Source organism: Ochotona princeps, chromosome 11, assembly GCF_030435755.1.
Source record: "Ochotona princeps isolate mOchPri1 chromosome 11, mOchPri1.hap1, whole genome shotgun sequence".
NCBI lineage: Eukaryota > Metazoa > Chordata > Mammalia > Lagomorpha > Ochotonidae > Ochotona > Ochotona princeps.
Window position 1 is genome coordinate 67,897,551 of NC_080842.1, and position 15,454 is coordinate 67,913,004.

A 15,454-nucleotide genomic window follows, 5' to 3' on the forward strand; every position below is an offset into this window, starting at 1 on the left:
TGCCCCACGGTGATTGTGTTTAAGTTGCTTAGTATTTTGCTCAGATTTTTTTATTTGTAGAAAAATCTGCTGTGTGATTTATGTTAATGACTAGGTTCAGTAACCTACTAAGAAATATGCAAAATATATTTAACCATGTTCCTATTGCTGCACATATAGGTTACTTCTTACTTTTGAATATAACATTCTAATAGAAAATTTATTCCGTAAGCTTTATAGGTTTTGATTATTTGTAGCAGGTAGGTTCCTTAAGAGGTCTGAAATCCACTGTCAAATTACATGGAGGCTAAACCAGTTTAAATTCTTACCAGTGCTATACATTACTATAATTCTGTAGCCATTTTAATAGTCAATATTTACGTATTTTAAAATCTTTGTCTTTTTGGTAGGCAAAAAAAAGGGTAATTTACTGTTAGAAAATTTTTATTAGGTATTCACTTTCTGCTGATGACTGGTTTATAATCTTTCATTGCTTTTTCAAAAATTTTATGGACCTTTTTATATTAGGGATAACAGCCATTTTGAAGATTTATCTTATTTTTACTGCAATGTCATATATATATATATATATATATATATATATATATATATATATATATATATAGAGAGAGAGAGAGAGAGAGAGAGAGAGAGAAGAGAAGAGAAGAGGAGAGGAGAGGAGAGGAGAGGCAGAGAGGAAGATCTTCCGTCCAATGATTCACTCCCCAAGTGACTGCAATGGCTGGAGCTGTGTCGATCTGAAACCAGGAGCCAGGAGTTCTTCTGGGTCTCTCATGTGGGTACAGGGTCCCTTCTCAAATGTCTTCCAGTCTTCCCCACTCTGAATAGTAATAGGTACAGTGTATTAGAGCTGCTCAGCAGGAAATTTTGAAATAATTCTTGTATGTTTCTCTTCCATCCTACATCTGTGTCTCACCGATTTCTTTTGGGTATGCTTTCAGAATGTATTAATACATCCAATATTTGGTGACTTTTTAAAAGGGAAACATAGATGGTTTTTTATTAGAAACAACTGGATATTGTCTGAACTTATAAATGCTTAGGGAGATTGCTACCCTCATCCTTAATATGCATTCACTGTCACTCAAATCAAACAAGAATTTTAAAATTACCTGCAAGAGTTGTATCCTTGGCCTTAGTGCTGCCTCCTTGAGATCGTGGCTGCTAAGACAAAGTTCAAATGGTTATCAGAGCCAGACTGCCATGCCAAAATGACTTTAGAATTAGTGAGCAATAGATACCAAATTTCCTGATTTCAGGGTAATAAATTATTCCATCTTTCTCAGTTAACCATCTTGGACCTATTGGATTATTGGATTGTTATGCAGAATTTAGAACACTTGTGTAGGAAGATCTCAGAAGGATGACTTAGGGCTGGAAGTGGATTCATGTCTTGCATGCCACTCCTCTCCCTCGAGAGGAAGGAAGACCTCCCACCCACCAGTTCGTAACCCCAGTGCCTGCCTGGATCTGGTCAAGTTCAGAGCCTGGAGCTTAATCCAGGCCTTCCAGGTGGATGGCGGGAGGCCAGCTGTGCTATCATCGCTGCCTCCAAAGGTCAGCCTCAGCAGGAAGCTCGGGTGGTGCCCTGCTAACCAGGCCAGGTGCCTGCCTCAGCAGGAAGCTCGGGTGGTGCCCTGCTAACCAGGCCAGGTGCCTGCCTCAGCAGGAAGCTCGGGTGGTGCCCTGCTAACCAGGCCAGGTGCCAGCCTCACTCTTATGTAGTTTTTGATTCCAAAGTGTCGTCTAAACCCAAGTCAAAGAACTGCTTTCGTCCTGTGACCTTTCCCCTCCAGGTCTGTGTTTGACACTAGCAGAGCGACTGTGTCTTCACATCTCCACTGCTTCCTTTCTCATTTCATCCTTCATAACTTCTTATGTTAGTCTCCTTACTCATTTTCCTTTTTATACACTGGATGAATACTTAATGGAACAACCATATTGGTCCTGTTAAAGTGGTAGCCACACCTCCCTTGACTTTCACTCTGGTCGGAATAGATGCCAAAGTCTTTCCAGTAGTCCACCAGATGCTGCATGTCTGTACCCCCTTCTCTGTGCTCAGTTTCTTTTCTAAGTCTTTCTCTCCAGTTCCTTGAACGTTGACTGTAAGCAAACTGAATATATACTTGGACTTTTTGAGGCTGAAGTTTTATCCATTCAGGGATTTTCATCTCTTGATTCAAAATAAAAATTGAATTTTTAATGTTGTGATGGATATTCAGTAAGTGTTTAGGAGATGAATAAGGACAGCAGAATGCTGGGATACATATGAGGCTAAGGCACTTTATGCTACAGTAAATGCCGGGATTGGCTCTCTTAGAAACCCCAGCGCACTAACTCTTCTCAAATGTAAAAGGCTGTTTATCTATAGAACTGTTTGTGGATTTCTGGTCAGCTATGATGAACATATAGCTCCTTTACTCTGAACTGATGAAGTGTAGTTAGGAGTCACAAGTTGTTTTACTCAAGAGATATGGAGGATTTATTGAAATTGACAAGAGCCACCAAGAAAACCTTGTAAAGATAGACTAAAGATAGCTCAAAAGATCAGTGTAGAATTGTCAGTATAAAGTCAGAGATTAGTTTATTTTAATTTTCTTCAAGAATCATAGGATTTTTTTTTAATGCTAACAGATGTGTTGTTTTGGGTACACTAGTAGCTTTAATTTTTATACTAAATCCTTTTAAAATGTATCTTTTAGGGACAAATGTATGTTTAGGCCACATTACCTCACTTTCAAATTATAGTTTAATCATTAAAACATTTTTATTACGTTTAAAATGCTGCTACATTTTATAAATTAAGCTATTTTTGGACTCGCATGAATCATATTTTTATAATTTTTGCTGTTTTTCACTTTTTGGAATGTTCAGTTCAGTTAAGCTAGCTTATGCGCGCCTGTTTAAATCATTTAAACCTGTTTTTGTTATATAGGTCTTCCTGTGTTTTCAAAAAGTGGCTGCCGAAATCCTTGGAATCAAATTAAACAAAGCAGAAATAGAACAGTCACAGGTGACCATTTGAATTTCATATTTTAAGAATTAATGGATTTCATCTGATTTTGTTATACATTATCATTTCCCATTACGCTATCTGCTGTCTGTACATAGATATAGATATGCTAAAAACTCCTGGGATTTGATGATGAGTCGGTGTTTCCTGCAGAGTGTGCAGGCTGTTACTCTCCTTGTAGCTTCATCAGTGGCTAGTTAATGGGTTGCAGTGCTGATGGTGTTGTCTTGTCCTGTGCGTCTTTATTTAAGTTCTTCCTTTTTTTTTTTTTCAAAGATTTGTTTTATTTTTATTTGAAAGGCAGAGTTACAGAGAGGGGAGGAGAGACAAAGAGATCTTTCATCCACTGGTTCCTCCTCAGAGGAATACAATGGCTGAAGTTGGACCAATTTGAAACCAGAGGCCAGGAACTTTTTTTGTGTGTCTGTTGTGTAGGTACGGTGGTCCAAGCACTTGAGGCATCCTTGACTGCTTTCCCAGGCCACAAGTAGGGAGCTGGATCAAAAGTGGAGCAGCTGGGACACAAACCGGCAGCCATATGTGATGCTGATGGCGCTGGTGCAGGCTTAACTTGCTATGCCATGGTGCCAGCTCCATGATATCAGTTCTGGATATTATTTTGTAATTTTAATGGTACTAATGATTGAGGATTTATGTATTTTTCACTGTTCTTGAGCAGCTTAGTCTGAGATATAAACATGAATACCAGTAGTCAAGAACTTAAAAATATCATAATTGCAATCTTAATATATATATTTGACAGAATGAGCGGTCAGAGCCAGAGGTTATAAAGTAAGCTTCCGAAGTTGTGTGATTAGAAGCAGAACCTAATTACATTTCCACAGGGGCCCAGGACAGTGGCTCAGTTGGCTAATCTTTGTCCTGCAAGTACTGGATTCCATATGGGTGCAAGTTGGCATCCCAGCCACTCCACTTCCCATCCAGGTCCCTGCTTGCGACCTGGGAAAACACTCGAGGACAGCCCAAAACCTTGGCACCCTATGCCCATGTGGGAGACCCAGACGAAGCTCCTGGTTTCTGGATTCGGATCAGTGCAGCTCCGGCCATTGTGGTCACTTGGGGAAGGACTCAACAGATGGAAAATCTCTCTGTCTCTCGTTTTTCTCGTGAATTTGTCTTTTTAATAAAAGTGAATAAATATTAAAAAAGCTTAGAATATCATTGTAACTATAATCTTAATATATGTTTGCTAGGGAAGTCAGATTAAGAAATTATATAGTTTAAAATAAGCCGCAAAAGTTGTATGTGAGAAGCAAAACCTAATTATATATTCTCTGTATTTTCTCGACCTCATTCATTTTATGCAACAAAAAGATGCAATGATTTTTTTCCATCCCCAAATTTTTCTTTAATTCTTTAAGTTAATGTAATGTCTGTGTGTGTATGTGTGTATGTGTGTGTGTGTTAAAAAGAGAAATTATGTTCAGTACTAATTAAAAATTGTTATACTGATTTAAATGTTACTATGACATTAAAATATTTGAAACTGAAAATTTGCTATTTTTAATTCTCTGAGAGATTTATTTCTCTGATTTCTATGGCTAGGTATAGAGATAAGATATTTTGTTCTGTGGTAAGAGCTTCCAGACACATTCAAAAGTGGTTATTGGGCTTTTGCTTAGGGGAGAATATAAGAAAGAGAAGTCACACAGACATCAGGCAGAGCTCCAGGGTGTACAGGGTGTGCTTGTTAGCTTTTCTTCCTTGCCTCCACCCTCTCTCCCTCCCTTCTTTCCAGATTTGTTTATTTATTTATTTATTTTAATTGAAAGGCAAAGAGATAGGAGAGACATACACAGAGAGAGATCTTCCATCTACGGCTTCACCCCCCAGTATGGCCACAATCCCAGAGTTGAGTTGATTCAAAGCTAGGATTTGGAGCCAGGACCTAAGAACCTCTTCTAAGTTTCCCATATGACTTCAGAGGTCCAAGGACTTGAACCATTCTCTGGTGCTCTCCCTGGCGACCAGCCAAGAGCTAGGTGGGAAGGTAAGTAACCTGCTCATGAACCAGCACCCATATAGAATGCCACCACCTCAGGTGGAGGCTTAGCCTACCGTGCCATGGCTTTGGTCCTTAATGACGTTTGTTTCTGGTTAATGGAGGAGAACCCATGAATGATTATCAAGCAATCATAACTGATTTATTGGTTATACCTTATAAACTCACTATAGTAGTGTTTTTAAAAAAAGATTTAAAAATGTAGCCCGAACTTCAATGAATAATATTAATATGGTATCTGTCAGCCCTTCGTTATCTCATTTAATCCCCACAATAACTTTGTAGGACAGGTGGGATTTCATCATTCTGTAGTCAGAACACAGACCTGTGGAGAGGCTGGCTCACTTGACCACTGACCCATGGCTAAGAAATAGGAGTCCAGAATTTGGATCATTTGGCTGTTGCTAGTGTCTCTATTTTTGCCACTCTACTGGCTTGGGGAAGGAATAAACTGGTCGATAAAAGGAACTGATATGAAAAATATACCTGAGTTAAAAGCTGATGTTGTATTTGGAAACAGAAGAATAGTTTGGATAAAGTAAATGCCTGTTTACATCAGACTTCAAGGGGGTTTGAGAACAGTTACAGGGATTTATGAAGGCCAAATTAATGCATTTTAATGTATATGGTGGTTCTAATTTTTAGGGGGAGAAGTAAGTGCAAGCAGTCTTCAGGCAGTGTTAATCTAATGGGATATTCAATGTGTTTTGGACTAGGAAGGGGATTAAGCAGGGAATCTGTTGCAGCTACCATGTGGTAAGAACCAGTGTGAAGGCGAAAGGGAGAGGAAGGGTGGAAGTAGGCCATGTTTCAGAGAAGAGCCCGTGCAGCGTGTGGAGTGATTGCTTAAGGAGCACAAAAAGTCCAGAGTAATCCGGAGTTCCCGTCTGGAGCAGTGGACAACAGGGAGGGCAGCCCAGTGGCTGCGAGCTCTCCCCAGAAGGCAAGGCTTGCTGGTGTGTCAGAGGAAGAACTCTGTCCTGCCTGAGCTGTGAGATGCTCAGATGCAGGAAGACCTTGAGAGAGAAGGAGGACCTGGGATATGTATGAAAGGCAAAAGTTTGGGGAATTTTTATGAGTATTCTCATTCCCTTTTGTTGCAACACCAACAAAGTGACTCTTGAATTCAGAGATGAGTTTAACATTCAGGCATATTTGCTTGAGATGTAAGGTGTATTCCTGCATAGAACTCTATTCTCCCTGTGTCCTCATACCTTGTTTACTATCCTTTGGGGTTAAATTCTATTTTCAGTTTTTAAAATTTATTTATTTTTATTGATTACATTGCATTATGTGACACAGTTTTATAGGCACTGGTTCCCCCACTCCACCCCCATGGTGGATTCCTCCACCCTGTTACATTACCACAGTTCAAATTCAGTTGAGATTCTTTCATTGCAAGCATCTTATTGTCCAGATAAGTTCAACGGTTTCTTGGGGAGACCATCTCTGGTCTGAAGGTAGAGTTGGCAGAGTATCATCCCAATCAATTAAAAGCCCCGACATTACATCAGTAACAATTTATAACGTTATGGAATTAGTTGACATGGTATTGAATAACCAATATATTAAAAGAGAAAAAAAAAGAATGCAAGTTCTGAACCACATCCTGTGACTTCTACATTCACATTTCAATTATTAGTTTATATACAGCCGGGTTCTATACACCTTAAAATGGCTATAGATTAGTATTCAGCTGTCTCATGTCTATTTTAATTTTAGTATTTAGCTGTTCATAGCGTTGAAGCATGATTTTGCTGAACCTGGCTGTTTTTCGGGTAGTCTAACTCTATAACTCTAACAAGACATATGTCAACAGTTTAGGTGAACAGTTTTAGGAGGGGTGTGCAGAGAAATCTTCAATACCCCAGTGAGGAGTAACTAATCTTTGTGTCCCACCCAGTGAGTTATAAGTGCATCCCCGCTGACAGTTTCCTATCTGTTTCTAAGCTTTCCTTGTTGTTGTCTATTCTAGTTTTTTTGTTTGTTTGCTTGTTTGTCTTGAGGGGTTTCTGGAGCGATCCTGATGGTCATTACGAGAGAGGGTGGGGACCCAAAGTTGGAACCAGGCAAGGACCAGAGAAAGCTCCCTTCCCTAGTCCTGAATGAAGTTTACTGTTCTTCTGTTTCTGTGGACCGCTCAGTGCTCCTGATTGTCATTCCGATGACCTTGGTCCTGCAAGGCAGGATTTGGGCTTCTTCTATCCCATGTGGTAGATCCAAATGGGGTTGGGTGACCTCAGAGTTCTTGGCCTCCGAAGGCACTCCATTTCCCGTGGTCTCCTTGGCAGTAGGATTGTAGTCCTCGGTGCTCGTACTGATAGTCCTTGGTGAGGATCTGGTAGTCTTCAGGGTTGGGATACAAGCCTCCTCCTGTCCTCCTGCTCCACTCTGGGGTCCCCCCCCATTTATGCATATGACCTCCTGTTAAGAGGTTGTTAGGATCGCTCTTGATTCCTCCCATATGCCTTTGTAGTTTTGCTGTTGTCTAATGCTGATTCGAGTCTGTTATCTTTGAGTTACCAGTTATGATCCTAATATGTTATACTTCCCATCTTTCTCACACCTTCTAGGGTGAAGTAAGATTTCTCTGCTCTCACTCCCCATTTCTGAGTAGCATAGGGCCTTACAAGTATATTAGGTTTTACAATTCTTTGATGTAGATTACAAGCAATCTGACTCATATCAATAATTGGTTCATTCGTCACTTCACAAAATCTTACTGCATGAGATACAGGCTGTTTGGGGTTGAAATAATATTACTGTTCGGATTGACATCATTTCATAACAGCCACATCAATAACAACAGCAACAACAACATCAACAACAAATTATAGCACCCTGAAAAAATAACGTGCCACTGAGTAACCAACACATGCATGACAAAAAGGAAACACAGAAGTCTCTTGGGAAAAATGATGCCATTGTATACTTCATGAGCACTTGATGAATTCTACTAGAGAAAAGAAATTATTTGGAAGCAAGCAAACTGAAATAAAAACATCAAAACACATGGGATACAGCCAAAAAAGCAAACAGATAATAAGAAAAGCAGTATAGATTGGACTGTTGGAGTTACACTTTCCATGTTGGCTTTCTTTTTTTTTTTTTTTTAAAGATTTATTCATTTTATTACAGCCAGATATACACAGAGGAGGAGAGACAGAGAGGAAGATCTTCCGTCCGATGGTTCACTCTCCAAGTGGCCACAACGGGCCGATGTGCGCCGATCCGATGCCAGGAACCTGGAACCTCTTCCGGGTCTCCCACGCAGGTGCAGTGTCCCAATGCATTGGGCCGTCCTCGACTGCTTTCCCAGGCCACAAGCAGGGAGCTGGATGGGAAGTGGAGCTCCCGGGATTAGAACCGGCGCCCATATGGGATCCCGGGGCTTTGAAGGTGAGGACTTTAGCCGCTAGGCCACGCCACCGGGCCCCATGTTGGCTTTCTTATATGAGAGAGAATATATGGTATTTGTTCTTTTGTGATTGATTCATTTCACTGAGCATAATGGTTTCTAGTTGGGAGGACTTGGTTTTAAATAGAATAATTTCATTCTTCTTAATAGCTGAATAATATCCCATGGAGTAGATGTACCACAGTTTCTTTAACCATTCTTCCTTGGACGCACATCTGGTTTGTTTCCATGTCTTTGCTATTGTGGATTGTGCTGCTGTAAATATAGGATTACAGATCTCCTTCTCACATGCAGATTTCACTCCTTTTGGGTATATTCCTAGGAGTGGGATAGCTGGGTCATATGGCAGGTTTATTTGCAATTTTCCAAGCACTCTCCATACTGATTTCCACAGTGGTTGTACTAGCCTACACTCCCACCAGCAGTGAAGGAGGGTGCCTTTCTCCCCACATCCACGCCTGCAGGTGTTGTTATTCGAGTTCTAAATGTTGGCCAGTCTCACTGGAGTTAGGTGGTACCTCAAGGTGGTTTTCATTTGCATCTCTCTGATGGCTAGGGAGCCTGAGCATCTTTTCGTATGTCTGTTAGCCGTTTGAACCTGTTTTTTTAAGAAATGTCTGTTCATTTTTTTGTCCATTTTGTTACAGGGTTGTTTTTTTTTTGCTGTCCCTGGGTTTCTGAAGCTCTTTGTAGATCCTGGATATTAGTCCCCTATCACTTCTGTAGTGTGCATTGCTTCTTCACTTTGTTAATTGTTTCCTTTGCTGTACAGAAGCTTTTTAGTTTATGTAGTCCCATTTGTTCATTTTGGATTTGATTGCCTTTGCTTTAGGCGTCTTTTCTAAGAAGTCTTTCCCTTTTGCTATATCTTGGAGTGTGTTTCCTATGTTTTCCTTTAATAGTTTGATGGTTTCTGGGTGTAGATTTAGGTTCTTGAGCCAGTTAGAGCTGATTTTTGTATAATGCGACAGGTGCGGGTCTTGCTTTTTTATTCTGCAAGCTGCTATCCAGTTGTCCCAACAGCATTTGTTGAATAGATCAGGTTTTTTACCTGGATTGTTTTCAGTTTTCTTGTCAAAGATTAGTTGACTATACATGTGTGGATTCCCTTCTGGTGTTTCTATTCTGTTCCACTGATCTTCTCTGTTTCTGTACCAGTACCAGACTGTTTTGATAACCACTGCTCTGTAGTATGTCTTGAGGTCTGGAATTGTGATTCCTCCGGTTTGATTTCTATTTTTCAGGATAGCTTTAGCTATTTGTGGTCTTTTGTGATTCCAGATGAACTTTTGTATTATCTTTTCTATTTCTGAGAAGAATGTTGTTGGGATTTTGATTGGGATTGCATTGAATCTGTATATTGCTTTCGGTAATATGGCCATTTTGATAATGTTGATCCTGCCAAGCCAAGAATATGGTAAGGTTCTCCATTTTTCAAGGTCTTCTTCTATTTCCTTTTTAAATGATTTATAGTTTTCATCATAGAGGTCTTTCACATATTTAGTTAGCTTAATTCCTAGATATTTAAGATTCCTTTCCTCTATTTTAAAGGGAACTGAACTTACAATTTCTTTCTCAGATGTGGAATTATTTGCGTGCAGTAGTGCCATCGATTTGTGGTCATTAATTCTGTATCCTGCCACTCTGCCAAAGTCTCTTATGAGTTCCAGTAGTCTCTTGACTGAGTCTTGGTTCTCCTATGTAGAGAATCATGTCATCTGCGAATAGCGATAATTTCAATTCCTCATTTCCAATTTGTATTCCTTTAATTGCTTTTTATTGCCTAATAGCTCTGGCAAGGACTTCCAAAACTATATTGAAGAGTAGCGGTGAGAGTGGACATCCCTGTCTAGTTCCAGATTTTAGTGGGAAGGCTTCCAATCTTTCCCCATTTAGTATGATGCTGGCATTGGGTTTATCGTAAATTGCTTTGTGTTGTAGAATGTTCCTTCTATGCCTATCTTGTTTAGGGTTTTTCACGTGAAGTCGTGTTGGATTTTATCAAATGCCTTCTCTGCATCTATTGAGAGGATCATATGGTTTTTATTTGTCAATTTGTTGATGTGATGTATCACATTTATTGTTTTGCGAATGTTGAACCATCCCTGCATGCCTGGGATGAATCCCACCTGGTCCGGGTGAATGATCTGCCTGATGTGTTGTTGAATCTTGTTGGCTAGTATTTTATTGAGGATCTTTGCATCTGTGTTCATCAAGGATATTGGTCTGTAGTTCTCTTTTTCTGTTGTTTCTCTGTGGTTTTGGTATTAAGGTGATATTAGCTTCATAGAAAGAGCTTGGAAGGATTGCCTCTTTTTCTATTGTTTGAAAAAGCTTGCATAAGATTGGGGTAAGTTCCTCTTGGAACGTTTGGTAGAATTCAGCAGTGAAGCCATCTGGTCCCGGGCTTTTCTTGGTTGGGAAAGCTTTAATTACTGATTCAATCTCAGTGCATGTTATTTGGCTGTTTAGGTTGTTAATTGCTTTTTGATTCAAGTTTGGTGGACTGTATGTGTTCAAAAATCTATCCATCTCCTCTAGCTTCTCTGATTGTTAGCATATAGTTGCTTGTAATAGTTCCTGATGATTCTTTGTATTTCTGAGGTATCTGTTGTTATATTTCCATTCTCATCTCTGATACTATTGATGCGTATTTTGTACCTCCTTTTTTTGATTAGTCGAGCTAGTGGGGACTCTATTTTGTTGATATTCTCAAAGAACCAGCTCTTTGATTGATTGATCTTGTGTATAGTTCTCTTGGTCTCTATTTGGTTTATTTCCTCCCTTATTTTGATTTCTTTTTTCCTACTAATCTTGGGATTGCTTTGTTGTTGTGTGTCTAGTTCTTTCAGCTGTAAGGTTAGCTGATTTACTTGGTGCTTTTCTTGTTTCTTGACATAAGCACTGATTGAAATGAACTTTCCTGTCAGCATGGCCTTGATTGTGTCCCATAAGTTTTGATAAGTTGTGTTGATGCCTTCATTTGTTTCAAGCAATTTTTTAATTTCCCCTTTGATTTCCTCTCTAACCCATTGCTCATTTAGTAACATATTATTCAGTCTCCATATGTTTGTAAGTCTTCCTTGGTGTTTCGAATTCTTGGTCTCAAGCTTCACTCCTTGGTGGTCTGAGAAGATGCATGGTATGATTCCCACTTTTTCAAATTTGCTGAGGCTTGTTTTGTGGCCTACAATATGATCAATTCTGGAGAAAGTTCCATGTACTGACAAAAAAAGTGTATTCTCTGTAGGATGAAAGGTTCAATAGATGTCAACGAAGTCCATTTGCTCTAGAGTTTGGGTGAGTTCTGTTGTTTCTTTGCTGAGTTTCTGGCTTTTTGATCTGTCCATTTGTGTTAATGGGGTAGTAAGGTCTCCCACTATGATCATCTTGGAGTCTATTTCTCCCTTTAAGTCCGTTAGTTAATATTTGTTTCACGTAGCTAGATGCTTTGGCGTTTGGAGCGTAAACATTTATTATGCTGATCTCTTCTTGCTGAAGGCATGCTTTGATCATTATGTTGTATCCTTCTTTATCTCTTTTGATGCTCTTTACATCAAAGTCTATGTCATCTGATAAAAGAATGGCTACACCTGCTCGTCTTTCCTTACCATTTGCTTGGAATATCTTTTTCCATCCTTTCACTTTCAATTTTTTCTGTTCTTTGTTGGTGAGATGTGTCTCCTGTAAGCAGCAGGTAGTTGGGTTTTGTTTTTTGATCCAGTCCTGCAATCTATGGCATTTGACTGATGAGTTTAAGCCATTTACATTCAGTGTTATTATGGATAAGGGGCAGTTTGGTCCTGTCATTTTGGGGGTGTGTTCTTCTATGATTGGGTCTTCTTTTAGCCTTTTAGTGGGATGTTCTCCACATTTGCCTTTGTTTCTGGTGGTTGCTATTTCTTTTTTCTTTCATGGGAACATCCTTGAGTATCATTTGTAGGGCAGGTTTATTTATTTATTTATTTATTTATTTATTTATTTATTTATTTTTAGTAAATAAAGCAAACATTTATTAAACTATAATAAAAACATTCCATCAAATTACAAAACCTGAGCAAGAAAAACAAACGGCACATGCTTAAATGTAATTGACATTCAAATAAAATTTGCATTCCCAAAATATTATACAGTAATTAGAAAATACCAGCCAAATTAATATTAGGATACTTTTACGTGCGATCTCAACAAATTTGAACAGAAGCAAATTTTAACAAAGGTAAATTTTACAGTGAAACATAGCAGTAGATTAAGGATCTTAACATGTTTATTTTACTGCTATTTGACACTATGATACAAAAATAAGAGGATTTACTTGATATTTTTAATAAATATCTCATGGGCTGTTGAGTGCCTTACTGGTGAAAAGATTTAACTGGCTAATCTCATCAATCCATTTTGTACATTTAGCAAGCATCATCTCTGTAGGGCAGGTTTAGATGAGACAAAATCTTGAAGTTTTTCTTTATTGTGGAAGAATTTTATTTCATTTTCAAAGACAAAGGAGAGCTTTGCAGGGTAAGTTATTTTGGGCTGAAAATTTTTCTCTGTTAGAATCTGGAATATGTCACTCCAGTCTCTTCTGGCCTGTAGTGTTTCCTCTGAAAGGTCAGCTGTGAGTTTGATTGGGGTTCCCCTATATGACACTTGATTTTTTTCACGTGCACATTTAAAGATTTTTTCTTTTTGTTCAACTGAAGAGAGCTTGATTATCATGTGTCGTGGTTAAGTTCGTTTTTGGTCAACTCTGTTGTGAGTTCTGTAGCCCTCCTGTATATTATTTTCCAATTCTTTGCTCAGATTAGGGAAGTTTTCCTTTATCATTTCACTGAATACACCTCTAATCCCAACTTCTCTTTCTGCACCTTCTGGAACTCCTATAACTCTTATGTTAGACCTTTTAATCATATCTTTTAATTCTTGGATACTATTTTTTAGCTTGACCTAGCTCTGCTTCCAGCTTTTTACTTGTTTCTTCATGGTGACAGGAAATATCTTCTAATTCTGATATTCTTTCTTCTGCCTCTTTCATTCTGTTGTTGAGACTCTCCACCGTATTTTTAATTTGCTCTACTGTGTTCTTAATTTCTGATATATCAGCCTTAATTTGATGTATTACTGGTATTTCTTCTTTGAACTCTTGTTTGTACTTCTCATTGTTGACCAGCAGCTTTGCAATGAGTTTTCTGAGTTCTTTGTCCCCCATTTTCTCAATGTCTTTCTCAGTTAACTCTGAGAATGGGCGAAGCTTTTGCTCCTTTGTTGGAGAGTTTTCAGTAACATCCATAGTGCTTTTGTCTTGTCTTTTGCCTTTTGTAGTTGCCATCTGTTTGACGAAATCATCTCTATGGTGTATTACCTACAGGTCTATAAGTTGATTTTTATGTTCAATCAGTGTCCTGGATTTGGGAAACACAGCTGTCCTGAATAATTGCTTTGTCTGCAGCATTGATTTTGTAGGCAGCACTGAGCTTGTCGCCTCTTGCTGGCCGATAAGTCTGTGTACCTCCTGGGGTTATTTTGGGTGGAGTTGGTGGCTTGCCTTGTAGGGGCTGTTTTTTCTGTGGAGCCTGTGCAGTGCTTTAAGATGGTGGTATTTTTGTCCCCAGGTCAGTTCTTGGGCGACTCAGCTGTCCTCCCTTCAGTGTAACAGTGTCTGGTCCCATGACACTGTTACCTGAGAGCTGCTGAATTAGCGCATGTGCAATTTACCACTCCTCCTCTTGCAGTTTATCAGTGTTTGGAGCACTTGCCTCAGTGTCCAAGATGGTGCCCGTAGGGGCACCAACAAAGATCAGGGGGCTGTCGGCCATCAGCTCCAGGGACCACACAGACCCTACAGGCTACAGGGGTATTGCTGTGGGCTCAGCTCAGTGCAATTAGCTAGTAACACGCCCACTCTGGACCTCCACTTGGGGTCCACACTTGCTGCCCTGCTACCCGAGATGGCGCCAGGCAGAGAATTACGTCTGCTGGCTTTCAGTTCCAGGGACCACACTGATCCTGCAGGGAGTGAAGCTGGTACTCCCCTCCCCTCTTGGATCAGTTCCGTGTGAACAGCCAGAAAGGAGCCTCTGTGCCGCTCTGTCAACTCCGCGTTCCACCTCTCCACACAAGATGGCGCCCTGAGTCCCCTACTCTCTCCACCTGCAGCTGGTCCCAGTCATTAAGCTTGAATGTCTGCTCCCAGGCTATACTTGCTTTCCTAGCTTCCCACAGGGACCCAGGCTCTCACCTGGCAGTCACAACATCTGTGTGGAAGCCAGTGCTGGATGTCTGGCTGACACTGGAAACAGATCGCTGGAGCCTGGATCACTGGTGCCTGGATCACCTGAGCCTGGATCGCTGGGGTGTGAGTTGCTGCTCGCCGACTGCTGGTGGGTTCTTCGGTCCACTACAACACTGTTGTCTCATTTCCTCAGCTTCCCTGTGTCCAGGGGTTTCCAGGTACCCCCTGCTTACTGCCTGAGCCCTGTTTTTTCCCTGTAATCTACTTATTGTACTTCTCCCTGCCTAAAGATTCTCCATCTTATCAAACGTGTCTGTACTCTATGCCGCCATCTTGCCGGGCACTGTTTTCAGTTTGTTGATGGAGCTTGCTTTGAACTCCTTCAATTGAAGATGGACTGAAACAGCTGGACCCTTCTATTATGCTTGTCAGAATTCTTTGTGTATTGGGAGGTTCATCTTTCTTATTTGAATCTGATGATTTTGATTCCTTTGCCAATTAAACTGTTTAATTTATAATTGATATTTCTTAAAAACATTTTGAAAATTCATTTAAAAGATTGGGAAGTCCAGATTGCAAAATATTTAATTAGATAATACTATTAATATAACACATATAATATGTTTACTGTGGGTTTGTTACAGAATGAGAGAGATCACACTGAACCCAAGTGTAGGATATTAGGAGGAGTCTATTGCCCAAGTCTGGCAACATCAACTCTCACTCACTCCAGGAGCTACTGCGCAGGGAGGCCAAAGTCAGTGCTTTTTA

General features: G+C 39.9%; 1 protein-coding gene across 6 annotated transcripts in view; it reads left to right on the forward strand.

The window, feature by feature from the left end:
* The window catches only part of RAB28 (RAB28, member RAS oncogene family), a 105,242-nt gene that overhangs the window by 76,016 nt on the left and 13,772 nt on the right, over positions 1-15,454 (forward strand). For 5 of the 6 annotated variants that reach the window (XM_058670300.1, XM_058670298.1, XM_058670301.1 and 2 more), the window contains one exon: positions 2,936-3,013. The exons of the other annotated variant lie outside the window; for it this stretch is intronic. In XM_058670300.1, the coding sequence (XP_058526283.1) occupies positions 2,936-3,013 (78 nt within the window). The remainder of the gene's footprint in view (positions 1-2,935; positions 3,014-15,454) is intronic. 6 annotated transcript variants of the gene reach the window in all.